This window comes from Poromitra crassiceps, assembly GCF_964638095.1.
Source record: "Poromitra crassiceps genome assembly, chromosome: 15".
Taxonomy (NCBI): domain Eukaryota; kingdom Metazoa; phylum Chordata; class Actinopteri; order Beryciformes; family Melamphaidae; genus Poromitra; species Poromitra crassiceps.
In genome coordinates, this window is record NC_139634.1 from 31,088,773 (window position 1) to 31,115,433 (window position 26,661).

At 45.6% G+C, this 26,661-nt stretch overlaps 2 protein-coding genes across 4 annotated transcripts; both read right to left on the reverse strand.

Annotated features, from left to right (window-relative positions):
* Window positions 1–262: 262 nt before the first annotated feature.
* Window positions 263–10,926, reverse strand: efemp2a (EGF containing fibulin extracellular matrix protein 2a). 2 transcript variants are annotated; one of them, XM_083652244.1, is made up of 11 exons: window positions 10,698–10,926; window positions 7,159–7,423; window positions 6,877–6,925; window positions 6,530–6,724; window positions 5,527–5,649; window positions 4,807–4,923; window positions 4,516–4,635; window positions 4,258–4,377; window positions 3,942–4,068; window positions 2,022–2,217; window positions 263–667 (listed from the first exon to the last, which is right to left on the reverse strand). In XM_083652244.1, the coding sequence occupies exons 2-11, from the start codon at window positions 7,258–7,260 to the stop codon at window positions 494–496; spliced, it is 1,323 nt and encodes a 440-aa protein (XP_083508370.1). In that variant the 5' UTR covers window positions 7,261–7,423; window positions 10,698–10,926; the 3' UTR covers window positions 263–493. The 2 variants fall into 2 exon arrangements, with proteins under 2 accessions (XP_083508370.1, XP_083508369.1); XM_083652243.1 differs by having other exon boundaries at window positions 7,159–7,428.
* Window positions 10,927–12,800: 1,874 nt separating this feature from the next.
* On the reverse strand, window positions 12,801–23,679 carry fibpa (fibroblast growth factor (acidic) intracellular binding protein a). 2 transcript variants are annotated; one of them, XM_083652252.1, is made up of 11 exons: window positions 23,345–23,679; window positions 23,119–23,206; window positions 20,584–20,782; window positions 18,156–18,282; window positions 16,688–16,788; window positions 16,174–16,307; window positions 15,507–15,615; window positions 15,308–15,371; window positions 14,246–14,332; window positions 13,962–14,059; window positions 12,801–12,977 (listed from the first exon to the last, which is right to left on the reverse strand). In XM_083652252.1, the coding sequence occupies exons 2-11, from the start codon at window positions 23,201–23,203 to the stop codon at window positions 12,908–12,910; spliced, it is 1,074 nt and encodes a 357-aa protein (XP_083508378.1). In that variant the 5' UTR covers window positions 23,204–23,206; window positions 23,345–23,679; the 3' UTR covers window positions 12,801–12,907. The 2 variants fall into 2 exon arrangements, with proteins under 2 accessions (XP_083508378.1, XP_083508377.1); XM_083652251.1 differs by having other exon boundaries at window positions 23,119–23,224.
* Between the last annotated feature and the right edge of the window lie 2,982 nt (window positions 23,680–26,661).

Below are 26,661 nucleotides of genomic sequence, written 5' to 3' on the forward strand. Positions count from 1 at the left end.
ATCAATCTTCACAGTGCGATCCCTTACAGCTTCTATACACATTGACCACAGAATGATGCTGTCAGATTGGTGTTAAGTACCAAAAAAAAAGAACTAAATCATGAATAGTTTAAGGTGATATCCTAAGAAAAAGGAACACAGACAGCAAATGGACAGATTAAAAACAAGGGAATAGATTTGACTGCACACACTTTAAAAAAAAATCATTTAAGGCTATTTATCTGTAAGACATTGCTGCTACACTTTCATTTGTATTGTATTGTACTGTATGTATATTCTTCCACTTGAAATCAGTGGCTGGATGAGTAAGTAGAAGAAGCTAGCATGGATGCAGCATCTTATCACAGTGACTGGCTGAACTGCTTTGACCACTTTGGACTTGCATATTTTGGACAATATAAAAGTCTAAAGCTTCTTCCTCCCCCCGCCTTTTTTCTTCTTCTTTTTTTACACCTGTGTTTCTCCCATGCTCTCTATCTCTCTCCCCTCTCCTCTAGAAGGCGTACGGCCCGACGTAGATGGAGAGTCTGAGGGCGGAGCTGGTCTGGTAGCTGTTCTGGTAGCTGAGCAGGGGGTTAACAGACACCATCTCCAGGTCCAGTGTGTACTCCCTGGGCCCGGACACAGCGCGCGCCAGCACCAGCATGGCACTAATATTGTTGATTTGCTGAGGGAGAGAAAACAAATGTTGTGTTTTATGGAGGGGGGAATCCTATTTGTAAATGTTATAACACACACACTAACACACACTAACACACTAACACACACACACACACACACACACACACACACACACACACACACACACACACACACACACACACACACACACACACACACACACACACACACACACACACACACACACACACACACACACACCATTCTAAAACCTTAAATTTAAGTTGACTAGAGTAAGTTTTTAGTTAAAAAAAAACTGTGATTTGTAGGTTCGGGAAACTCCGACAGAGTGAGAGCTCTTCCCGCTGCGCAATCTTTGGTCGCTGCTCAATCTTGGGTTTTGGAATCTGCGGCAGAGTGAGAGGTCTGTCTGCTCTCTGCTCCTGTTTTGTGAGATCTTTGGCTGATCTCTCTCTTTCCTCAGTCTAGGTGTCCCATGTAGTTTTAAATGAGGAGATCCACAACTTTCTTTTAAAGGGGCACCATGGCCAGTTCAAAACAGGGAATGCCAAACTAGCTGTGTGGAGAGTTAGTGGCCGAACACACCATACGCCAAAGCCATGGCGAACTGAAGCGTGAAGCAGACTCAAGCTGATCTGACACCAAAGCGGTCACACCAGAAAATCTCTTTTCCTCAGTGGCCGGCTCGGAGCTGCTGCTCCGGCCCCTCCCACCCCTCACAAATTGCATTGACTGCCTGCTGGGCAGCTCTGGATCAGCACGCTTGGAAAATACAACAGAAGCTGAAACTGATCAGCGTGGCGTCAGCGTGGCGTGGTGTGCGGCCGGTGTGAACGGACTCGCCTGTTAAGAAGGACGCTGCATTGAAACTGCGTGGCTTTGGCGTTGCTTTGGCGTATGGTGTGAACGTGCACTTAATTTTAGAAGGGGCATTACAGCCAAACTGCGAGGTTAGGGTTAGCCTACCCTAACCCTACCTCACTGCGAGTCTGTTTGACTGTGGTACTCCTGCTCTGATGCCCCGGCTCACGGCACTTGGTGCCCTATGCAGAGTGCGTGGTGTGCGTGTACGTAGCAGCGGCCCTGGGACCAAATATCATCATCTCACCTATCTCATCGCGGGCCAACGGAAACCTTCCTGAGGGCCGCAATTGGCCGCACTTTGAGAGACACCAAAAGTCAAAATTCCAAAATTTAAATGAATCTTGAATCTGAAAACTGTCCACTGAAAGACATAGTGATCCTCCTCTTATTATATAATATAAATGTACAGATTCTCTGCATCTCTGATCACAGCTCATGTCAGCAGCTGCAGAAGTAACTGGGATCAAAGATCTCAACAACCATCACATCACTGGTTCGCTGGCCTCTGTGCTCACCCTGATGTAGAAGTCTCCGTTCTCGTCACCGGAGCGGATGCGGAAGGTGTTGTAGGCCCCCGGGGAGACGCTGGTGGCCTGGATCTGGAAGATGTCGGAGGGTACCGAGCGCTCCGAGGTGATGCTCATGTAGCGATGGACAATGGAAAAAGGCAGATCTCGACAGGTAGGCTTGGTCACAGGGCAAACACAGCGGCTGGACACAGTGGAGAAAAACAGTCAGAATCAGAGTCACTTCATGCCAGGGATGGAACGATATATATCAGGGATCTAGCTTGAGGACCTCTCGTCGTCCCAGAGACGATAAAAAGAGGGTCGGGGAGGATATAAATTAATTTGGGGTCGTATTTGGGGCAAACGTTGAAAAAAATGCTCATGTTACAATGAACAGCGATGAAAATGAAGCCAACACGTTTTGTGTAGCACACTCAAATTATTTTGTCAAGTTGTCAAATTGGCAACTTTTTTTTGCTGGGGGTTCCTATCTGGGGGAAACCCCAGGGGAGCATGGGAAAAACATGCAGGGACACTGAGGACATGGGAATGGGGACACACCCTCAGCACCCACAGTGTTCTAGGTGGGAATCGAACCCAGGTCCTTCTTGTGAGGCGACAGCGATACCACTGTGCCAACGTTCCCCCTTGGTGACTTTATCACTACTTTTCAGACCCCCCTGGTGACTTTATTTCTCAAAAGTGACTAGCGAAAAACCTGGTGACTTTTTTAAACATGGGATTAGTGGGGTAGTGCAGCGGTAGATTCCCTGCCTACCAACATGAGGGTTGCAGGTTCGAGCCCCCGTGTTACATCCGGCTTGGTCAGGTGTCCACACAGGCAAATTTGGCCGTATCTGCGGGTGGGAAGCCAGATTAAGGGTATGTGTCCTGGTCACTGCACTAGTGACTCCTCTGGTCGGGCTTGTTCGGGGAGAGGGGAATTGTGGGAAATAGCTCCTGCTGGTGAAACTCCTCGCTGTCAGGTGAAAAGATGCAGCTGGCAACTGCACATGTAATGAAGGAAGCATGTGCTAATGTGCTAGTCTACAACTCTCCCCAGATCAGCAGAGGCGGTGGAGCAACGATTGGGACAGCAGGGGGAATTGGCCGAGTACAATTGGGGAGAAAACAGGGGGAAATCCGGAAAAAAAGAGTCTGCAGTCATAACATTGATGTCATTGAACTGTTACTTATTACATCATATCATGGTGGTGTATTGAATCATATCGTGGGATAAGCAGATCATCTCATCCCTACTTTATGTTCTTCACAGAGAAACATCAACATCTAACATTTAATAGATACTGACACTCATAGTACAGCAACACAACCTCACATTGAGTGGAGTGGACTAAACATAACTTCCCATATATATAATCAACCAAAGTTTTTGTACAATTAACAATGAGCTTTAGTGGGCAATTGTCACGAAATGAATCACTGTCCACTTGCTGTCATTGAGTGACCATGCGCCCAGTGAAAATGGCGGTTCATAAATCAGCCAGCAGAGGGGGTAATGTGATACAACTTAGAGGAGAGTTCTCCCCAAATCTGGGCAAAAACCTAAAATTGTATTTGAACAGTAGCCATTTTCCCCCCAATGTTTCGAAAACACATTGGTGTTCCACACCTGTTACCAATTCAACACTTGTTTCACCACTGTAATAATTCACTAATTGTACTGGGCCAAGCTCAAAAGAAAAGGTCACAAAGTTGGACACACATATGGAAAAAGTAATTGGGGCAATTTATAGCCATACTCCATGCAGGGACTGATTATGTTTTGAGTTGATGGCCAGCACATATTTTAGTAATGGAGAAAAGGTGTATGTGTGTGTGTGCATGTGTGTTTGCCTGTGAACACACACACACACACATTCGTGCCTGTCTGCGTGCGGGTGTCTGAGGTGAAGGGTCACTCACTTATCAGACACTTGTACATAAGGGTCTTGGCATCGGTTCGTGTCAACACATTGGTATCGTCCATGGATATTCACGCAGGTCTGTGTGTCAGTACACTGATGTTCACCGGTCTCGCACTCATTAATATCTGGGGATGGGAAAGAACGTTTGAAGACTGAACAAGACCAGCCGAGACAAGAGCAGAGCTGCTCAAATGCAAATATATCTGTCAAAGAATGAATAAGTAGCCGACTGACTCAGTGCAACATTTGTGGCTATGAAAGCACAGAGAGGAAAGTGTTAGTTGTGGGAGGAAAGGGGAGTAGGATGTGCTTACCCTGGCAGAGTCTGGTGCCGAGCAGCTGGTATCCTTCTGGGCACATGCAGGAGAACTTCCCCGGTTCGTTGACACACTGGTACTGGCACAGGTAACTGGAATAGCTGCACTCATCTATGTCTGTCCGCCATTAAAGGTGGAAATGGACCGGAAAACAGAGCAGAGGGAGTGAGGGACATCATAGAAACTGTATTGTGCTGTGTTGTAATGGTGTAGCATATTGCACAGAGACAGACAGACGGACGGACAGTCTCCTACCATTGCAGGCAAAGCCATCAGGCCCTAACTCGTAGCCCTGGTCACAGCGACAAAGGAAGGTGCCGTACGTGTTGTAACACCTCTGGGAACAGGGGGCGCCCATCTCACATTCATTCACATCTGAAAGTCAAGTAAAGAGAGGGCTAGTATTTCAGTACGCTGCGAATGTCATATGACAAATGTGAGTATGATGACAATGACTGTGATAGCAGAGTCCTAGGTGTTATCATCCAGGTGCCTGTCTGTACTATTTCTGGACCGAGCGGTCGTCACCCGTGTGACATTACTCACCGATACAAGATCGGTTGTTTCCTGCCAGCTGGAAGCCGGGTTCACACTGGCAAGAGAAGGAACCGGGGACGTTGACACAGCGGTGTTGGCAGTACCTGTACCTGCACTCGTCAATGTCTGAGAGAGAGAGAGAGAGAGAGAGAGAGATGAGAGAGAGAGAGAGAGAGAGAGAGAGAGAGAGAGAGAGAGAGAGAGAGAGAGAGAGAGAGAGAGAGAGAGAGAGAGAGAGAGAGAGAGAGAGAGAGAGAGAGATGAGAGAGAGTCAGCAGAGGGATTATTCACATTCCCATAGTTCATAGCGAGGCCATAGCTGAGCTCACCCCAGGTCATGTTAGCGATACATTTGTAAGCGGTGCAGCCGCTTCTATATACTGTAAGTGACATGTGTCCATCCATCCGTTTTAGACGAGATTTGAGCAGTTCACTGAGAGGTGAGCACGAGATTTAGCCTAGGCCCCTCCCCCCGCCCTCTACAAGGAAGCATAGTGGAGACAGAAATACCGTGATACTGTGATAGCACAGGTGAAACACACACACACACGTACACGCGCACACACCTTGCCAGAGAGAGAGGAGAGAAGGGGAGAATTATAGGGTCCGACCTGCGCAAACCTGCACCGCTCGCTTACTTCAACACCTGGGTGTGATTTTTTTTTCAGAGTTGCCATGATTCAGCCTGCTTAGTCACACCAATGAAAGGGTCAATGAAGATGATCTCACCGATGCACTCTGTGCCGACCTTGCGGTAACCATCTGGGCACTGGCAGGTGAAGGCGCCCACCGTATTGATACACTCCTGGCTCGGCTGGCAGTCGTGGTCATCTCGCTCGCACTCGTCCACATCTGTGTGTGTGTGTGGGGGGTGACATGAAACAACATGTAACAGTGTTAGTGATTGTGAGCAGGACGCAGCATCTGGCATGATTGAAAGTGTGTCTGTTAGAGGGCAGACTATTAGGAAGACGACTCTTTGTTGAGACCCAACAGCTGAGAATGTCACATAGCATCATTATTGTCTCTTGCAGACCAGATGAACACCTAAGCATCCTCCAGCACAAGTAGCTTTTCTCACCACAATTCCGGTTTTTAAAAAGAGAGCAGCTGTTCTCGTGTGAAATCTCCAAATTCCGACACTCTCTGTCCCCCCCCCCGACCCCCCGTGGACACGTACTCACTCACACCCACACCCACACCCACAATGCACTGCCTCCAGTGAAAACACCTGCTATGGCCATCTGTCCCTTACAATCTGCGGGCACTGACAATAAATTGACACAAAAACAAATGATCACTCATCCCGTGGCCACCTGTCTACCTCCAGCCCCCGCAACGCAGACCCATTAACAAACACCCACCCACGCAGCTGTCTCCCTGGGGCTCTACCCACTAGCAGACACCCACCCACGCAGCTGTCTCCCTGGGGCTCTACCCACTAGCAGACACCCACCCACGCAGCTGTCTCCCTGGGGCTCTACCCACTAGCAGACACCCACCCACGCAGCTGTCTCCCTGGGGCTCTACCCACTAGCAGACACCCACCCACGCAGCTGTCTCCCTGGGGCTCTACCCACTAGCAGACACCCACCCACGCAGCTGTCTCCCTGGGGCTCTACCCACTAGCAGACACCCACCCACGCAGCTGTCTCCCTGGGGCTCTACCCACTAGCAGACACCCACCCACGCAGCTGTCTCCCTGGGGCTCTACCCACTAGCAGACACCCACCCACGCAGCTGTCTCCCTGGGGCTCGTAGCCCAGAGGGCAGGGGTTGAAGGGCTCGTTGACGGTGGGCGTGATGGGCGGCTCTGGGGCTGGGATGACCGAGGCGGAGCGGGGCAGGCACAGGTACCCTCCGTAGTGGTTGAAGCACTTCATCTCCCCCTTGCAGGCATCTGCAATGGTCTCACACTCGTTTATGTCTGGTGGGAGATGCGGAGAGGGAACGGTGTCAAGCAGTGAAAACACAACATGTTAGGAGGAACAGAGCAAGGACTGGGCATGGAGAGGGAGCGAGGACGTTGAGACTGGATATCAGGATATAAGATGTATAAGTCAAAAGAGCTTTCTTTACCTTTGCAGTGCTGAGTCTGAGGGTCCCACTGATACCCATCTGTGCATTCCTACAGAGAGCAGCAGAGAGACAAATGGCGAGAGAGAGAGAGAGATGGAGAGAAAGAGGTGTATTATCCTGGGAGACGAGAGAGAGCATTTAAGGCCACGATTTAAACCAACAGCGATTCCAAACAGAAAAGGGAAAAAAAGACAGGTACAGCATATGGAGAAAGAGGGGATGCAGAGAAAAAGAAAGGAGTGAGAGGAACAGAGGGAGAGAAAGACATTCATCCCTCCTTACCGTGTAGGTGTCACTTTCTGTAGGTGGCTGTGAAATAGCACTGTGGAGGAGCACAGACACACACACGCACACGCACAGGACTGACACACAAACACCCTGCATGCTAATACACTAATTGCCGGGAGGTGGGATAGGAACACACGTAAACACACACACACACACAAACACACTCACACACGCAAACATACACACACACACACACAGCTTCCAGACAGGTAGCGGCGCCTTCGTCAGTTGACTTGTGATGTGCAGAGCAGCCAAGTATCTGTACTACAGAGAGAGGGAGGGGGGGGGGGGGTGAGGTGGTAAGAGACATAAAAATAGACTATTAGAAATTTACAAAATGCTTTGATTCATTCTCAACAAACACTGCTGTGCTTCAGGATTGGGGCACTGTGAGCTGTTCTCATAACTGAAATGGATAAATCAACTCTCGAAGAAAGCTGCCGGAGCCAACATGTTGAAGCCGTGAGTCTCGACACAAACAGGTACAGTAGCTTCTTGGACTTCATTCACTGTTTGTCAACCAAACAACTCTCTCTTGATCCCCGGCAAGAATAAATGGGATGAAATCACTCTGCCAGGAGAAAACATAAACATCGTGACGTACCCCATCCTTCAGCTGAAAATAACAAAGTCAACATGGCAGACATCTTTTAATATTAGCCCCTCACTGAAAGCCCTCTGTCTCTGCAGACTGGCAGACTACAACTCCTGAGAATGAGAGTCTTGCTGAGAGCCACTTCCAGAGGCATCAGAGCAGCATCTGTGGAAACGTCAAATACATGCAATACAATGCTTCTTCTTCTTTGTTATAGTGTATTTTTGAGTTAAGATGATAGCGTATTATGTTTTGGCTTTGCTCCCAGTAGAGACACAACCATCCTTCGGTCAATGTCCCTGGAGAGAAGCTCCAAGTGTTTAAAGGAACAGTTCACCCAAAAATGAAAATCCTGTCGTCAACATCTACTACTCACCGTCATGCCAGTTGAAACACAGGTGACGTTTGTCCACATAACGCACAGGGAGGTTACCAGCACAACTCAAACCAGCCACCATTGACTCGAGTTGTACTGTACTCAAGTCATCGGTGACTGGTTTTCTCTCCTGCAGAGCAAAAGCTTTTCTCCGCAGTTTCTGAGAACTCATTGTTTTCAAAGCCAGTGAGCTCCAGTCAAAATATATGAAGAGGAACGTTATAATCATGGCCTTCCTGCTGCTGTGTCTACGTGCGTCGGCTCGGAGACACAACCTCCAGAGGCCCACATAGTAAGCATGGCTTATTGTTGTTTCATGCCCGAGACAAACACAAAGCCACAGAGTGACGTTCATGGACACCCTCAAATACTCGCTGGATGACATCACATGCCCGTCCGTGACCTTTGCGTTGGGGAAAGGCTGCAAAATATGCTCCTCTGACCCTTTTAAGCACACGGTAACACATGGCACCGTGCAATCAGGCGGCCGCAGTACGTGACCTCTCCGTGTTGGCACAGTGGCCGCTTACAACTGGCAAAAATGTGACCCCAAAAACCACCCAAAAACAAACTGACCATCAGTCCAGGGTCCGGTCACTCACTGAGCTGCTGAGTGTGGGCAGCGGGGAGGCATGGGTGTTGCCTCTGGTGGACCTCTGGAATGCCCGTGGCAAGGATGTGGGCGCCAGTTCTCCGCCGGGATGCCCCACCACGGCAGTGGTTCCCAGGGTATCAGGTTCTGGGAAACCCCCCATGGTTCACATAAGAGGACAGCTGGTGCCAAACCTCCAGCCACTGGTCTCCCAACCCCTCATCTCACTTCATTGGGATGGGGGGGGTGTGCCAAAAACGCTGTCACGGTGCAGAAGTTCATCGTATGGGTTTTGACTACTACTGAGGTAGACACAGGGTTACTTACTGTAACTCTACCACAGTAGTAGCTGAATTATACATGTCTCTGCTGTAACACCTGCTGGGTGCTTTATCTATTCAGATGACCTCTGCTGACCCTTCAATAATGAATGAATAATATGACGGTAGAAAGTTGACTAGTTATCATTCATTGTGGGCGTGGCCTCGGCTCACTATCATCTGCAACAGGAGGCTGACCCGCATCGTTAAATTCACACAGTCAGCAGAATTTCACAAGCCAAATATCTGCAGGGTTATAGTGTGACCTCCTGGGGACCAGAAAAAGCACTCGGCTGGACCACACACACAGCAGTGCACGTCTGTGTGCGCGCGCGCACACACACACACACACACACACACACACACACACACACAGAGTAGACGTAAGGATGGTCATGTTTTGACATGTATACATAATTAGCCTGGTTCTGTTCTGCTTGGCCGTGCATGGAGCAGCTGTAGAACACGGTGGCCCAGTGTACTCCAGCTCTGCTCTGTTACTCTTGTGGCAGCCGACCTGCAAATCCCTGAGGCCCGGCGCCTTTCATCTCACAGCGCTTCAGTCCTGCGGCCGGACCCTCTCTATATTCAGTGGCCTGGAGGAGAAACACGCACACACAAAACCACACTGTGCCCAGACAAATCCCTCCGGGGCTGTTCTGCTCTCCCAGCGCTCTCCCCTTCAGTCTGCAGTCTAGTATGTTAAAGTGCGGTGATGTGTTACTACTGTATGTAATGTATACGGTGTGGTGAGGGATGATGGATTTATTCTCTGGGGCAGACTTGCCGTGCCGCTACGATCCCACCTGAGTCGTTACAGAGGGGGGAGCTGTCAAAGCACATAAACAGTGATCACATGCACCGCACAGAAGTGGCCTGTCAAGAAATACTAAGGCAGCGTGTCGTCTTACGCTGTGATGTCATCCAGGTTTGGAGTTTGCGTCTGTGTGTATCCAGTGTGTTTTATGCTGTGATGTCATCGAGGTTTGGAGTTTGTTGCGTCTGTGTGTTATGCTTGTATCGCAGCTGTGATGTCATCCCGGTTTGGAGTTTGTTGCGTCTGCGTGTGTGTGTATGCTGGTATTGCAGCTGTGTGTGGCACCTGTTTCTCTTGTTTGATCCGGGGTGTTTCGCTCTCTCATGGTGTAGCCGTAGCTTCACCCAAAATGACCAAATGTCTACCACTTTTCTCTCTCTCCATGCCTCCTTAGGTTACTGGGAGGAATGAGTAAACTTGAGATTGTGACATAGGATGTAGATGTTGTGAAATAAGGAATAAGGAATTTTGCAATGTGTAATAATAACATACCTACTGTTACTCACTGCCTCTCTCTTCCTGTCTAGTCCTGTCCTGTTACCGTCACTAAAACACGAGCAAACTACACAAACGCTGTGCGCTGAGAGATATCTCAGCCAACTGTAGCTGCCTGGGAGAGCAGAGCGGTGAGCGGATCGGCTAGTGTAGCTGTGACGTGTACGGCCCCGGCCACAGGACTCAAAGTGGGTAAGAGGTACAACTTCTCCTCTCGGTGACATACTGCTCTCACATGCTCAATAAGTCATCTGGCAGTTCTCATTTTTTCAAACGCATCCCCTCTAACACAGAGACACAGATCAACAACATTCAAACAAAAAACAAGAGGAACTCACAGGCAAGCCTCAGGTTCTGCCTTTCTTTCTGTCTGGCTCTCTCTGGCCGGTGTGCGCGTCTCTCCTCGCTGTGCTGGTCCCGTCCCAGGCTGAGCTGCTCTCTCTCCTCGCCGTGCTGGTCCCGTCCTGTCCCGTCCCGGCTGAGCTGGCAGTGCAGAAGTGGGTCCCTTACGCTCCTGCCTCTGTGACCCTGGGAGAGCGAGTGGGGAGACCGACAGCTGGAGCAGCTGAACACATGCGAGGGAAGGAGAGAAAGAGAGCGAGCAAGAGACAGGGAAGAGAGAGAGAGAGAGAGGGAGGAGAGAAGCACAGCCCATTCCCACCCCCCCTCTGGCCCCCTGCACTGCCATCCTCCACTCTCCAAACCCCCTCTCCCTGACCCCCCAGGATGCAAATTCCTGGTCTGCGGCCCAAATTCCCAAATTCCAAATCCGTCCAAATCGCAGGCGGAACAACAACTCACAGATTCACACACACACATAACACCCCCACACACTTCCGGTTACCCCCCATCCTCTTCTCTTACCCAATGCTCCCTCTGACTGGTCACACAACACACCTGGTTTCATTTACCCCCCCCCCCCCCCACACACACACACACCAAAAGCCCCGAGCTCTCCCTGCCTCCCTTTTCCCATTTACCCCCCATCTATCTATACTTACCGCCTCCATCTTTTTTTCTTTTTCCATAAAGCGACTAAGTCCTTACTTTGCCTCGCTCTCGTCCAATCTCACAGAGGGGATATTTATAGCTGGAGAGAAGTTAATGGAATGTGTGGACAAAAATTAGAGAGTGGAAGAGAGAGAGAGTGGAAGAGAGAGAGAGAGAGAGAGAGAGAGAGAGAGAGAGAGAGAGAGAGAGAGAGAGAGAGAGAGAGAGAGAGAGAGAGCGCATATTCTCTTGGAAAATGTGTTCGCTCATTTCAGTGAATATCTGGAAAGGTTCTTTCCGGATAAAATACAGAAAATAGTCGTTATTCTTGACCAAGGTTCTGGCTTTGTGGTTCTCAAGTCACACATGACTAATGCATTAGCACTCTCTGTATCATTCGGGAGTAAATTATTTCGATATTTGTAGTCTGTTCTGCAGCAGGCTGGAGAGACATTGCTTCATCCATATTTATCTTTTATTTTCGCTTTTTGTTTTGTTGTTGGTCTGAAATAACTTGAAGCATAATTTAGGTCACCCTTTTACTTTCCACAGTATAAAAGCCCACATCAAAATGAAATAAATAGCAGTAGACACATTACTATAATTGCAGGCCTCAATCCAAGATGAGACACACTACAAAATGATTGCCTGCATGAAGGTTTACAACTGAATATTATTTAATAGCCATATTTAAGACCTTTTTCTTACAAAACCGTTAACATTTTATTAAGTGCAATGATTTGTTTGAATTCTGGAGCGATGAACATCAGGCAACAATTTTAGCTTTATTTCCCCCCAAAGTAGATAGTGTTTGGGAATGAAATCCTTAAATTAGCCCCCCACTTGTTTTAGTGTCCTGTGGCTCTGGTGGTGAGGGGGATGACAGCTGTCATTACAGGGGGGGGTGCTGTTAAAACTCACACTCAATCATTGACAACCCCCTAGCTTGACCAACTGTGCCCCCCTGGGCTGCTCCCCTACTCCCATGACCACACACAGACACCACACACATACTGCTTAAGGATTCAAATCTTAATAAGCTCCAGATTCTATTCAATATCCAACATACGAGTCGACCGACAATCACTTACTAACTAGTGCATACTGAGTGCGGAGAAAACCTACAGGCTTAAATCTTTTGTTTGATTTATATCTCTACCCATCTCTCTCTCTTTAATATTTTGTCTCTAATCTCTATCCAACAATCACAAGCTCAGTAATAACAAATATAGCTGGCATGCTTCAAGATAACATCTGTACCATATAAGAAAGCAGATTAAAACATAACACAAAAGAGATGGATAATTTGACGTAAATAGGTAAATCTTTATTTACAAACAAATGAACAGACATCGCAAGGGAACCAGTTGCCTGGGTCCAGACCTTCGGACCCCCCCCCCCCCACCACCACCACCACCCCCACCCCCACCACTTCACTCAGTTGAGTTTTGGGTGCTTCATCAACTCAACTAGAGGCAGAGGAAAGAAGGGCAGAGAGAAGCAGATAGAAAACAATTGGAGGGAAGAGCGAGGTGAAGAGGGGCGGACGAGAAACGCATCAGTCGTGGTACATTTTGAAGATGCAGCTTTTGATGACGCCCATGTATCTGTCCCACACAACCTGATGTCTGAGAGAGAGAGAGAGAGAGAGAGAATAAACTAAGTAAATGGGGCAATTTGCAAAGGCATACTGTAAGTCCCATGACAAACTGTTATTATGAAATCTGGGTGAAGTGAGTAAATGAAGCAATCACTGTTCATTCTGCGTTATGGGGGGGGGGGGTGGGGGGGTCTGTGTTTGGTAACTACAGTTTAAGAAATCAGGGGCGAGATAGGGTGACACCCACTGGCAGAACAGGGACGTCAATATCAAGAGGCAGCGCTCTCAAAAAAAACACTGCATACCGACTTCAACCTTCAACCTGAGTGCTTCAGCGGCGTTTGCCAAAGAATATAATATATGCCCTTATTCAGATGCCACTTGAGTGGATACTTCAACCAAAGCACTGTACTGAGAGAATAAACTAAGTAAATGGGGCAAAGGCATACTGTAAGTCCCATGACAAACTGTTATTATGAAATCTGGGTGAAGTGAGTAAATGAAGCAATCACTGTTCATTCTGCGTTATGGGGGGGGGGGGGGTGGAGGTGGGGGGGTCTGTGTTTCTTTTAATACGGTTGTGGGATGAATATGTCTTTGTTAAGCGTGTAGTGGTGCGGGGTTGTGTAAACCGTTAACTACATTCCACAGCAGCTGCGCTAGAAACAAGGTAACTACAGTTTAAGAAATCAGGGGCGAGATAGGGTGACACCCACTGGCAGAACAGGGACGTCAATATCAAGAGGCAGCGCTCTCAAAAAACACTTCTGCATACCGACTTCAACCTTCAACCTGAGTGCTTCAGCGGCGTTTGCCAAAGAATATAATATATGCCCTTATTCAGATGCCACTTGAGTGGATACTTCAACCAAAGCACTGTACAGCATCATGAGCGCATGTATTTTTAGCATAGGCGGCACCAGTGGGAATCGATGAGATAACCCAGTGCCATGCTCTGCCCGATAAGCTATACAAGGCTAAACTTAAACTTGCTTCGATAACCTAAACTTACTTGAATGTGTCAAGAATGTGTGCAGAGTTGGTGTAGTGAGTGAGGTAGAGTCTCATGTCCGCAGCTGTCCATCGGTCTGAACGACATGGCTCTATAAACTGGAGGAGAAAGGGGGGGGGGGGGGGGGTCGTTACATCACAAGGTAGTCAGCAGTCCTCACTGCCCTCTGGGAGCTGGGCTGAATGGTCTCTCTTTGCTTACAACAGGCTGACAAACAGGAAATAGTATTTTAAAACACACACACGCATTCACACATGCATGCACACACGCACGCAGATATCTACCTTCTCCACAATATCAATGAAGAAATCTCTGACATCTTTTGTGTTGGTCAACTTTGCGGCAATGTTGACGAGGGCTCTGGAAAGATTCTACAAAGAAAATAACATTTTGTTTAGCTTGCTCTCAGGAATAATTGTGATGCTATTAAAAAAGAATAACATCATTAAAAAAACTGTGTAGGAAATTAGCCAGGGGCAAGGGCAAAAATGCCCCTAGAAATCTCAGAATGCCCCTAAAAACAGTCATCGAAGGGCAAAAATGACCTCCAAGATTTGGGTCATTTTATTTACATTTAATGAATTTATTTTCCATTTCCATGTCTAGCACACACTCGGCACCTGCAAGCTGTTTGCCACAAGACGGCGATGAAGAGCACACTCACACACAAACAAACAGTGCTGTTGTTCACACTACACGTTAGCAACTTCAGGGTTGCCACTGTTTTGTAATGATACATTTCAAGGACTTTTCAAGCAATAATGTCGGGGGGGAAAGAGATTAAAACAAAAATGTATCCACCAGCAGGTTACCTAGGTCCTAGATGACCAGCCGCATATTTGAGCCAAGAACGCCTATGAGAGAGCCCAACAGCCAATGACAGTGCAGCGATCAGCAAATCACTGTAGCCTACGCAGACTGAGAGTGATACTGTAGTTAGGAAGAAAGTGTATCAAGCTTGGCCCAGCACTACCGATGACGTATAACATTTTCATCATAGGAGAATTTTGAGATTACAGAGCGCACGAGGCTCAAACTCACAGATTCCGGTAGGCTAACTCCAAGCACTTTTAAGGACATCTTTATGAATCCAAGCACTTTCAATTCCTTGATTACTTTTTTCTTAAATCCAAGCACTGTCAAGTACTTTCCAGACCCATGGCAAACCTGAACTTTATGCACTAATTACTTCTTTTTTAAGTGTCCCCAAAATGTTGTTAACCCTAACCCCAAATCTTTTAGACATTTTTTAAATTTCATACACTGTCTAGAAATAATGACACCATTTCTTTATTGTAGCAGTTGCAGAACAATTACAGGATATGATGGGATGTGATGTCTCTCACCTTGAAGTTAGCCTCCATCTCAGTAAAAGCTTTAGTCTTTCCCCTGAGCGCTGTACACACCAGACTGAACAGAACAGAGCGGAGAGGACAGCAACAGAGAGATAGGGTTGGAAATATTTAAAAATGGGTGTTACTTCCCAAAAAACAAGTGCAATTTTCAGCAATCAGCAACAGATATAAGCTTTTGTGTTTCTCTCACCTCTTGTGTTGATCCAGTAAATCCTTGTCAGTGATTAAAATCTTGAGTTCTTTCAAGTCGTGTAAAAATTCTTTATCCAGATCTACGTCCATGTCTTCGACCAGGTTATCTAAGATGAAAAATCACACATCACTTTACATACTAGAATAGAAACAGATCGGAATACACCTTGGCTCAATTCCCTTAATGACAAAAGTATTTAAATTTAGCTGAGGACCTACAAGACCTTTTCAAGGGCCTCTGGAGGTCAGACATCACTTACAGATGTCTGACCTTATTGAGAGTGTATAAGAGTAGAGTCTACTCCATCTACTCGATCAGTAGACCAACATATAGACTCAGTTCTCAGTCTCTATCCGCTTCAGCGCTGTTGGCGCCGCTCACCAAACGTCTGGGAGCCGAGACTAACCAACATACAACATGGTTTTAGGCGAGATGTTTCTTCATAAGCTCTTTGCCGTTTTCATCTCACTTGCCTAAATGTGTATTTCATATTCTGTTTTTCTGTTTGATCACTTCTGTGTTTTATCCCTGTGCAACACTAAAACTAACACAGAATCATAGTTCCAGTTAATCTATCAGTTAAATGATTGGATAGAAATGCGGTATATATGCCCTTTACTCCTCTAAGAATAACAGCAGCAAATGGCAAAGAGAAAGTGCTCACCAACAGCCCCAACAGTCCAGTTGTTGATGAGTTGCCCGGCACAGAAGGCAAAGTCCTGGAATGTGAGATAGTGCAGCTTTCTTTTCCCCGTCTCAAAACGATTGTTGGTAAAGAAAACAATGGCAGCATAGTCCCTGAAGTGAGCAGAGGAGACAGGGACGAACAAATCAAGACCTTCAGAAGGTGGTTGTGTTCCTTGTTTACCTTTATTTATTCAGGGCAGAGCAAATTGAGAGCAAAGCTCTCCCTTTTGAATGGTGCCCTGAGCACAAGCTATGTAATTTAGAATGACATAATGATCAATTAATTTGTGATACAATTACAATTGGAAAACATTTTAGTTTGAAGAATCTGTAACATTGGCCTTTTCAAGTGTCATTATGTTAGAATTAGCAAACAATCAAAATCCTGGCCAGGAATAATTCATCAAAAGACTTTTCTTTTTCCCCCCAAACTAACCCAAAGTTTTAAGCCTGAGGCAGAAAGGCTTCACTCTGCTCTCCTGATTGATTACCTTGCTAGCTTGTCAGAGAGAAGAAAATGTTGACGAATGTTCTCCACCAGAGGGCCCTTCAGCTCCTCCACAACTTTGAAAACACGCTTGAAGTTGTCAAACTGAAATGAAAGACATGACACAGCAGAATTACTGAGTGATTTGTGCTTAACCTGCACCCAAACTTGTCCTGGAGGAGCAGCCCCCTCACTGAAAGAAAAAAAAATGCTCGCATTGCTAGAAAAATGTTGACATAATAGAAATTCAGCATGTCCTCGCCATTCCTTCAAAACAAACAAATATAATGCAACTGCAGTAAAACTACTTTGTTAACCGTAGCATTAAGTAAATAATAATAACCATCATGAAACTAAAAGATAGACTAGGACCAGGAGCAAATCTGAGTTTCAGAACCAAAATGAATGCTCTCCTGTCAGCACTCAAAACAATCCTGGGGTAAATACTGAGCACTCTGACTGCTATTTATGAACAATCACTTGGGGCTGATCATGTAGCATATCATTGAGCTCTTGCTGAAACGAAGCACTGCTGTTGCTGCTGCTTATAATATTCCTACAATAATTCAATCATATACTCTAGTGACTGGGACGTAATTCAAATTAACTGACATGCTCAGGACAAAACGTGACACTGTTCTTCCCGTGGGTGTGAGAAAGAGAGAGAGAGAGAGAGAGAACAAGTGACAGAAGAAAACAGAAGACTCAGGAGCAGGTGTGTGTGTGTGTGTGCGTGTGTGCCAGGCAGGCAGACAGTGTCTGTATAGCCTAAAACTATATATTTATTTCATTTTATAATCAAATTGTTAATATCTTAAATTAGTTTAATTGATTGGTATGCCTGCCTATGATATTATGATATTAATAGAGCTCAACAGTCATGTAACGTTTCTTGCCCCAGAAGTGAATTACCCCATTCATTTTCTCCATAGACATTTAGAAAAATCCTTATATAACGAGTTTTAAGGCTTGACCCGACCGAGCCAACCAGTCTTCCAGAGAATCGTGAGTCACCATAAAACATTTCACTTCCAGCAAAAACAACAAAAAATGCAGGGGAAAAAGATAGAAAATTCGTTTTTTTCCTCAGTTTTATTTGTTGTTTTTGCTGAAAGTTAAATGTTTTATGGTTACTCACGATTCTCTGGAAGACTGGTTGGCTTGGCTCAATATAAGGATTTCTCGAAATGTCTATGGAGAAAATGAATGGGGAATTCACTTCTGGGGCAAGAAACGCCACATGACTGTTGAGCTCTACTCATGTCCCAAAGCATTAACCCATTGATACCTGATGCAGCATTTGTGTGTATATCCCTCATTTGTGTGTGTATCCCTTTAAGACCGCTTGACGTGGTTCACGGTCTTAAAGGGATACACACACAAATGCTGCATCAGGTATCAATGGGTTAAGCAACCAATAAAGAGCCCGGCCCGGCCTCGGGCCAGAATGCAGGGCTCTACTCCGGCCTTACCTGTCGTCTGCAGCTTTTAAGCATTACGCCTGTCTTTGCACTGACATCATCCAAGTCTTTCTTGGTTCCTTTTGAGAGTTTCTTTCCCAGGACCTCCCGGACAAACACGTCATCAAACGCATAGTATCTATACAAGGAAACAGAGTGGCAAAATGAGGAAACGTTTATGCCGTCTACTGCGTCAAGGAACAAGGGCAAGAGAGTATGGTGTGTGACAGGTATGACATCAGAGAAAAAGAAGGCATAAATGCTTGATTATGGTCTCCTAGTACTTTAAAGAAAAGTTAGGCAAGGCACACACATCACAATGACCAATAAATGTGGAACACCTTCAAATGACAAAAGAAGATATTGGAATAAGCAGGGCTGGCTGGGTAAAAAAATAAGTATCGATACGAATCGATATTAATTTGAAGGAACCGATATCGATTCCTAAATCCCAATATCGATCTTTTAATATACCGGTAATGCCTTTTCCCATGGATGCTTGAAGCTTGAGCTCCTTTAGACTTGCTTGGTTTGCTTCTTAGCGCTACAAGATCTCGTAACATCTGTAAACATTAACTTTTTTTTTTTTTTTCAACACTTTATCATTTTTCAGTATACAGATACAAAGATATAAAATCCCCCCCTCCCCCCCTCCCACCCCAAGGCCTTGGTGGGGTGAATACAAAAAAGAGAGAAAGGAAAAAGGAAAATCAGTGGTCTGGTTACAGCAGGTATACATTCATACATGTACAGTACATTACTTTAGGTGTTTGAACGATTTACAACATTATTGAATCCAACTGGCTGGCTCCTGTATGCAATTGTGTCATGGTATGAGAAAAGATTTTATCAAGAGAGGGATATACTTTCAACAAATTCTATGAAAGGGGCCCAGGTTTTGACATATTTATCTCGTGAGTTGCTTCGATTGTACCTCAACTTCTCTAATGGGATCATAGAAAGCACTTCCTTAACCCATTGTTTGAATGACGGAGGTTTAGCTGACTTCCACTGCAGGAGGATTAGCCTTCGGGCCAGCAGTGATACAAAAGCTGTAGCATTTGCCTGGAGAGCAGAACATTTTGCAATTGGAAACACTCCAAAGACAGCGACAGTGGGACCGGGATCTACTGTTTCACCACAGATGTAAGATATTGCCTCAAAAATTCTCGTCCAGAAATTCTCTAGTGAAGTACACGCCCAGAACATATGACCTAATGTAGCTGGGCTATGGTGACATCTCGGGCATTCAGAGCTGGCGCCAGGGTATATTTTGGACAGTCTCTCATTTGAGAAATGTAGTCGATGCACAACTTTGAATTGGATGAGACCATGCCTTATGCAGAGCGAAGTGGTATGTATACGTTCTAGGCTATGTTCCCACGTCTCATCGGAGAGTGTGAGGTCCAAGTCTTCCTCCCAAGCCAGCTTAACATGATCTCTTGAAGGGGGGCTAATATTCAGTATTGTCTTATATATTTGAGATACCCTCCCTCTCCCATATGGATAGGATTCTAATATAATATCTACTACAGTTTTAGGTGGTAAGGTAGGCAATTGAAAGTGTTTCTTAACAAAACTACGCACCTGCAAGTATCTGAAAAAATGATTCTTCGGAATATCGTGATTTTCCTGCAGGTGTTCAAATGAAGCGAATGTACCTTTAACATAGAAGTCATTGACAAATACCAGCCCATTCCTATACCAAGATGATTCGAAAACGGTGTCGATCTGGGATGGGGGGAACAAATGGTTGTTAACTAGTGGGAGAAAAGTACTCGCCTGACTGAAATTAAAATGTTTCCTGAATTGAAACCATATTTTGATGGAGTTCCTAACAGTTGGGCTGAGGGTTTGAAGACTTAAACCGAGAGGCAAAGGGCAACATAGTGTAGTGATGAGTGAAGGTGACGACTTAGATGCAACTTCCATTGAAGCCCAGGCTGGTCCTTCTTTGGTTTCGTACATTGAGATCCAATAATTTAATTTGGTAATATTTGCTGCCCAGTAGTAAAATAAGAAGTTCCATGTGTTTAGGCATTTCCAAACAGGCTCTTTTTATTCGTGGGGTGGAATTGCCCCAGATGAAGGTGGTAATATGACTATTCAATTGTCTGAACCAGGACTTGGTTAGTAAAATAGGGATCATCTGGAATAAATATAAGAAACGTGGTAGTATTGTCATCTTAATGGTGTTTACCCGACCTGCCAACATTAACATTTCTAATAATGCACCAGGTTAGAGGGTTCCTTCTACAATTGAGTATTAGTTCTTTGAGAATCTCTTTCATATCCGCGCAAAAATAGTATTGTAACTGAAATATCGATATCAAATCGGAAATTGAATCCAATCGGGAACTTGTGTATACGAATCGTATAGAAACGGGAAATCAGTGGCGATACTCAGCCCTAGGAATAAGAGAGATCATCATTACCACACCTCTCTATGAGCATGGCTTGTCGATGAGGAGGGATCTGGAAAAGCAGCTGGTTGCCTAGTTTGGACGGGCTATAGAGAAGACGCTCACACATCTGGAAAGTTCTGTATTGGTCCATGGTGTCGCTCTGCAGCACATCTGCACTCCCCTCGCACTCCTCCATCACTCCGCCTTCCATTCGTACCTTCACTGCATCACTGACTGCAAGGGGATACAACAGAAAAGCATGGTTGACAGGGATTACGTTGTTAGTGATATAGCTGTGGTTTCTGACCATGGCTGGAAAGATATCTGTAATAAACTGCGCTCACAAAGCTTACTGATATGGTGTGATTATGAAGACGAGTACTGTAGGTACTCTTACTATTGTGCAGGCTATGGAAGTAAATGCAATGGGAGCATTATTCTATCATATTTGAGTCAATGGGTGATATTTTATGTAATTACTGTGACAATTGCTGTAGATTACAATAAGCTTGTTGAGTTGTGACTGCAACTGCATCAGCAAACTGTGGGTGGTAAGACAGAAAAATAACACTGGTTACTGCTACAGCTACTGATAAAATATCCAGTATGTGTGTACATAACACTTTCGTTTACAATGTCTATTTTAAAATGTTTTTTTATGGATGGAAAAACAAGTGCCAAGTGTGTTCCACCATAGTATTCAAAGCAACGTGGTAGGGATGGACGAGAGTACTTTGGTACTTAAGTACTCGTTCATAACGTTACTATTCGAGTAACGTTTCTACCGTTCAGGTACTCGTACTTCAATAACGCAACACCAGTGCAAACGAAAGACAAGACAGACGCACACTTCTCCATAAGGACCGTAACACACCTATAAAACTACCGTAATTCAAAACTTTGCATAGTTTACTGTCGTGTCCCATAATGTTAGCCACAACAAATATGGGAAAATGATAACTTTTTTGGAGACAATCGCCAAGTTCATGGCGATCACTATTTAGCAGTTAATGAACGTGGATATTTCTAACTCCAAGTGAGAAGGATCAATATGAGGAGGACAGTGTCGTCACCAAAGCTTGAACAGAGGCGTTCAAAATGGCCCCTTCATGACAACAGTGTCTTCTCAGGTTGGGAAATTCTCCGTTCTCAGTGTCTTGAGCAAGGCACTGACTGAACCACTACGTTCTGACCCTGACCTCTGACCTCACTGTGGAGGAGGTCAAGTGAAAAGTGTCCCTCATGCTGTCCGACACCTAACATCCTCTTCTTCTAAATAAATATAGTTGCCGCTTCCAAATTGTTGCATAAAATCCACTTTTCTGTCTTTGAAAAACCAAAAATCATTCATCTGGAGCAACCCGGAAATAGAGAGCCAAAGTGAAACGTCACTTCCTGCTTTCTCCCTGTACCAGCGCTGCGAAAAATATGAATGGCGGTGGAGGGAGAATAAGGTTACTTTTTTGATCCCGTTTGAATTGTGCCACTGGGTGCCAACGCAAATTTTGTCAATTTAAAACATAACTTTGCATGTCAAGAAAGTCACCGTTTGTCGTCAAACTGAAACATAGGGGTTAGTTTCGTATAAAAACTACATACCTCGTGGAAGCTCGTGGCATGTCGCCGGTCTTCAGCTTTGCCGGTAGAGAAAGTGACGTCACTTAGGCGACAGTGTATGTAGTCTTGCTGATTGATAACTTCTAGTGCAACAGTTTGGCAACAAACTGCGACTTTCTTGACATGCAAAGTTACGAGAAAGCAGGAATTGACGTATCACTTTGGCTCTCTATAGAGACAGTCGGCATGTGTGGGAAATGTTATACGGCTGGCGTGCGAGTGGGGTAAAACCGCCGATATATCTCAATGGTCTGACTCACCAAAGGACGATGCTGCGGCTCTAAACTACAGGTTTGGGGGTTCTAGAGCAGAACACAAGACGTCTGCTCAGATGTGCGTTTACTGCGGTGGTTAAATCCCCAATCGTGTCTGCCTGGGCTGGGCTATCTGCTAAATTCTAACTTTGCTGAATGGGATAGAACGGGGGATTTACCCCACCCTGACCACGCCCCCAGCCAGGCTGAGCCAACCCAGTGTCTATGACGAGACATCGCCTCAACCTATACGACTCACTGTTTACTCACTAATGCCCCCCACACTTCCGGAATGGTATTGCAACTTGATTGGCCCAAACGCAGAAATGTAGTTGCAATACCATTCCGGAAGTGTGGGGGGCATTAGTGAGTAAACAGTGAGTCGTATTTCCGGGTTGCTCCAGATGAATAATTTTTGGTTTTTCAAAGACAGAAAAGTGGATTTTATGCAACAATTTGGAAGCGGCAGCTATATGTATTTAGAAGAAGAGGATGTTAGTCGTCGGATAGCGTTTTCACTTCAAGTTTCTGGCTCAGGTAAGGGTTGGTTTTAAGACCTAGACGCGAGAGCGGCGCAGCGGTTTGATTGGAAATGCGTCGTGGGTCCCCGAGCGTTACCGACTGCTCAGTATGCTCAGTATGAGCGAGAAGCGCCCGGCTAGCAGGGTAAACAGTAGGAGTAGAGTGATCCATCCATACCTGTGTAGCCATCCAGCCACAGCTGATACACTTCCTCATCCATGATGGTGGTGTTACCCACAAACACATCCAGTTCCACTGCCATCTTCTGAGACAAGAAGCAAGGCTGAATGAGAGACAATGTTGAAACAAACAACAAATATTAGCACTAGTACTATAATAGTCTGATTAGCAGCTCAGCGCCATGAAAATCACTGCAAACATGGAAGCATGTTTTTGTTTTTACCGTTAGTACTCTTGTTCCACGTAGATTTCAGCAGGAGGCTTTAATGCAAGTACCGTTAACTTAACGCTATATCAGTTGCGGTGACAAAATGTAATTCCCATGGCAGCTAATTAGCTACAGGTTAGCTTGCTGCATAACTAGCTTGGCTAGCTAGCTAACTAGCTAAGTCCCAACTTCAACGGTGAATAAACGGATTTACTGTACAACAAAATAGTCACTTAAGAGATAAAAAACAAAAACAATCATGGTACTGCGATTAACTTATTGGCACCAGTTTCACACAGGTCTATAAAACACTAATTTAACGTTTAACTGTGCTGTATTATGGCTACTCTGCCTTGTCAACAGCAGCAGTCACGCACTTCCTGTTTCGTGACATCACAGGAAAGGCTCGCAGCGTCTGGATAACACACTTTGCGCCAGTATCTTATCTAAATAATCCCAATTTAGTGTGGGACTGTTGGATGAAGAAAGTATTCGACATATTGGCGAATATGTGGGCATATTTACGCATGCAGACAAAATTGCAATGTGTGACAGGGGTAGGGCAGGAATGTTGTTGCTCTGCGTGCGTGCGTGCGTGCGTGGGGGGGGGGGGGGGGGGGGGGTACAGTGTGTTGTTGTTTTTTCTTTCTTTCTTGTGGCTGGTAACATTTTCAAATTCAACAGCTATTTCACCAGTTCACAGAAAAGTTAATATTGCACCCGTGTAATGACAAATATTGAATTGTCTTGCTTTGAATTTAAATTTCAGGTGCAAATGTCAATGACCAATCACACCCAGACTCATTTTATGACGTTCTTGCATGTTGTTTTCACCTGTGTATATTGGAATGGATTCCTACATTGCAGTTTCTTATTAGTATGGAATTTATTTGATTTACAGTGACTCCCCAAAAGAGGCCCAAAGGTTGCAGCCAAGCTGACCAAAAGTCGAGGAAGCAGGCATACGTCCCATCACTGAGCAGTGTCTGTTTGATGAGATATGGTCTCTCAGAAAGAAGAGGGATGCAGCCAAGCTCCTTGACAGCATCATCAGTGGAGTGGACACTGTCCACTGAACAGCGATGACACCAAATGCAAGATGATGACACAGGTCTTACCAGGTCAGTGTTTCTGCACTTGTTTTTTCATTCTTGCACACAGTCTCACTCAAGACAAGGACCACCATCATCTCACCCCGAGATCAGCTTTTATTACCCTTGTAAAACTGTCACAACATGCCGTTTGAGCTCATCTACCACACCAGAGGTGTGTCAAAGGCAACGGTTATCAAAGTGTTCTGGACCTGGATAGATCTGATGTATAGCTTGCCTTCTCGGTTAGATGGCAGGACCGGGACCACATCTTCTCAACCATCCCCTCAGTATTCAGAACAACGTTTCCTCGGCTCACATCAATAATTGACTGTTTTGAAATGTACACAGAAGCACCCAGAGGTCTCAAAGCCTGTGCTGAGTTATGTTGCAGGCCTGGGGAGGCCTGCGACATCCACATATAGTCATGGAGTGTGGATTCATAAACCCTGCACTGCACAAGCTCGGTGATCAGAGAGGTTATACTTTTTTCTTCACTGCTACATGTAGGCTACTTACGTGAATGTTTGATCAAGTAGTGGTGGTACACATTTTGATATTCCAGAGAAGGTAATTTCTTTGGGTTGTTGTCCCACTGGTCTGCAGGCATTGTATGGTCAAGATTCAAGGCCAATCAGGGGGAGTTTTCTCTTGTATCTTGCCTTCGAATTACCAGAAAGTGCTTCTAAATAGTGAAACGCCATGTTGGCCTCAGTATTCTTGAAACAAAATGTAACTGTGAAAAAAATCAGAATGAATAAAAGAAAATGAAGCTCAGACCAGACAATACATTGATAAGTGAGATGTTCACGTGACATCAGGGTGTCCACACAAATAATAAACCGCAATGGACCCATAACCGGCTTGGATTTAATCTGAATGTCTTTGGCTCAAGACAGCTTAATCATTCTCAGAGCCTATTCGCCTAGCCAACACAGCCTACAGTGTGCCTATTCACAATTTAAATATCCGGTTTAGTTGACTGTACTGTAGACCTATCATTGATCTAATATGCAACAAGGCATCCGTGAATATTTATACCGTGTATTAGTTGTAAATAAATTACTAGGCTATAGCGAAATGTAATATTCGCCCAGCCCATACGAGAAGAATATGCCACTATACAGCCAATACATAAGGTAACATGTAAGGCCAAATGTTATTTATGATTTATGGGTAGGCCTAATTGGGAAAGCCAGTATTGTTGTTCAGCGCCCTCTCATTTGTGCTCTAGTTATTTTAAAATGTGTCAAAACACAGACACACACACGCACGCACGCACGCACACACACACACACACACACACACACACACACACACACACACACAGTATACAAGCACGCACACACACGCACACACACACACACACACACACACACACACACACACACACACACACACACACACACACACACACACACACAGAGCATACAAGCACACACACATCACAGTCTGCTCTCTTTCCCGCCGGCGATGAATCTAAATAAATCCCTCCAAATCCCTCTCCTCACCCCCCCCCCCCCCTTTTCTGTATCTGCATGTGTCCTTCAAAATCACAAAAGGGAAAAACGACTCGGTCAACTGTCTTTTTGTTGGGTCTCCCATTGGACATCAGCACCCCCCATCCCTAACCTCATAGTAGGCTGACTGCATCCTCGGCTCCCCCTGCATGGTTAACACCCTACATTGTTATGGCCCCTATTGAAACAATAGAGGTGGGACAGAGGGCGGAAGGATGTGGCTGAATGCCTCAGCTTAAACCATGGAAAAGGCCTACAGTCACACTTTCCGTCACTGTGTTTGAAAAGAAATCACTACAGCCACCAGTTAAAGCATGTGATATGACTACAGTATACTGTATATGCATCTCTCCCTCTCTGTGTGTGCGTGTGGGTTATAGTTTTATATTGAACTGGAGTGAGCTAAATGATGTCAAATGTTATTATAGCCCTATGCCTTTTATCTATAGAGGCTAAATGTCTCTATCTAGGATAAAGGCCTACCGGTAACATGGTTTCTGGTCATATGCCTTCAGTTGCTGAGGATATGATGATGTCATTCCAGTACTGGAAAGGAAGACCCAGAGAGGAAATGGGTCCCTTTCCCTTTCCTTAGCTGTGTGTGTGTGTGTGTGTGTGTGTGTGTGTGTGGGGGGGGGGGGGGGGGGGGGGGGGGGGGGGGGGGGATTGATTTGCAATAGGTGAATCGGGCTTTTCCTATGTATGTTCCTGCATCCAAGTG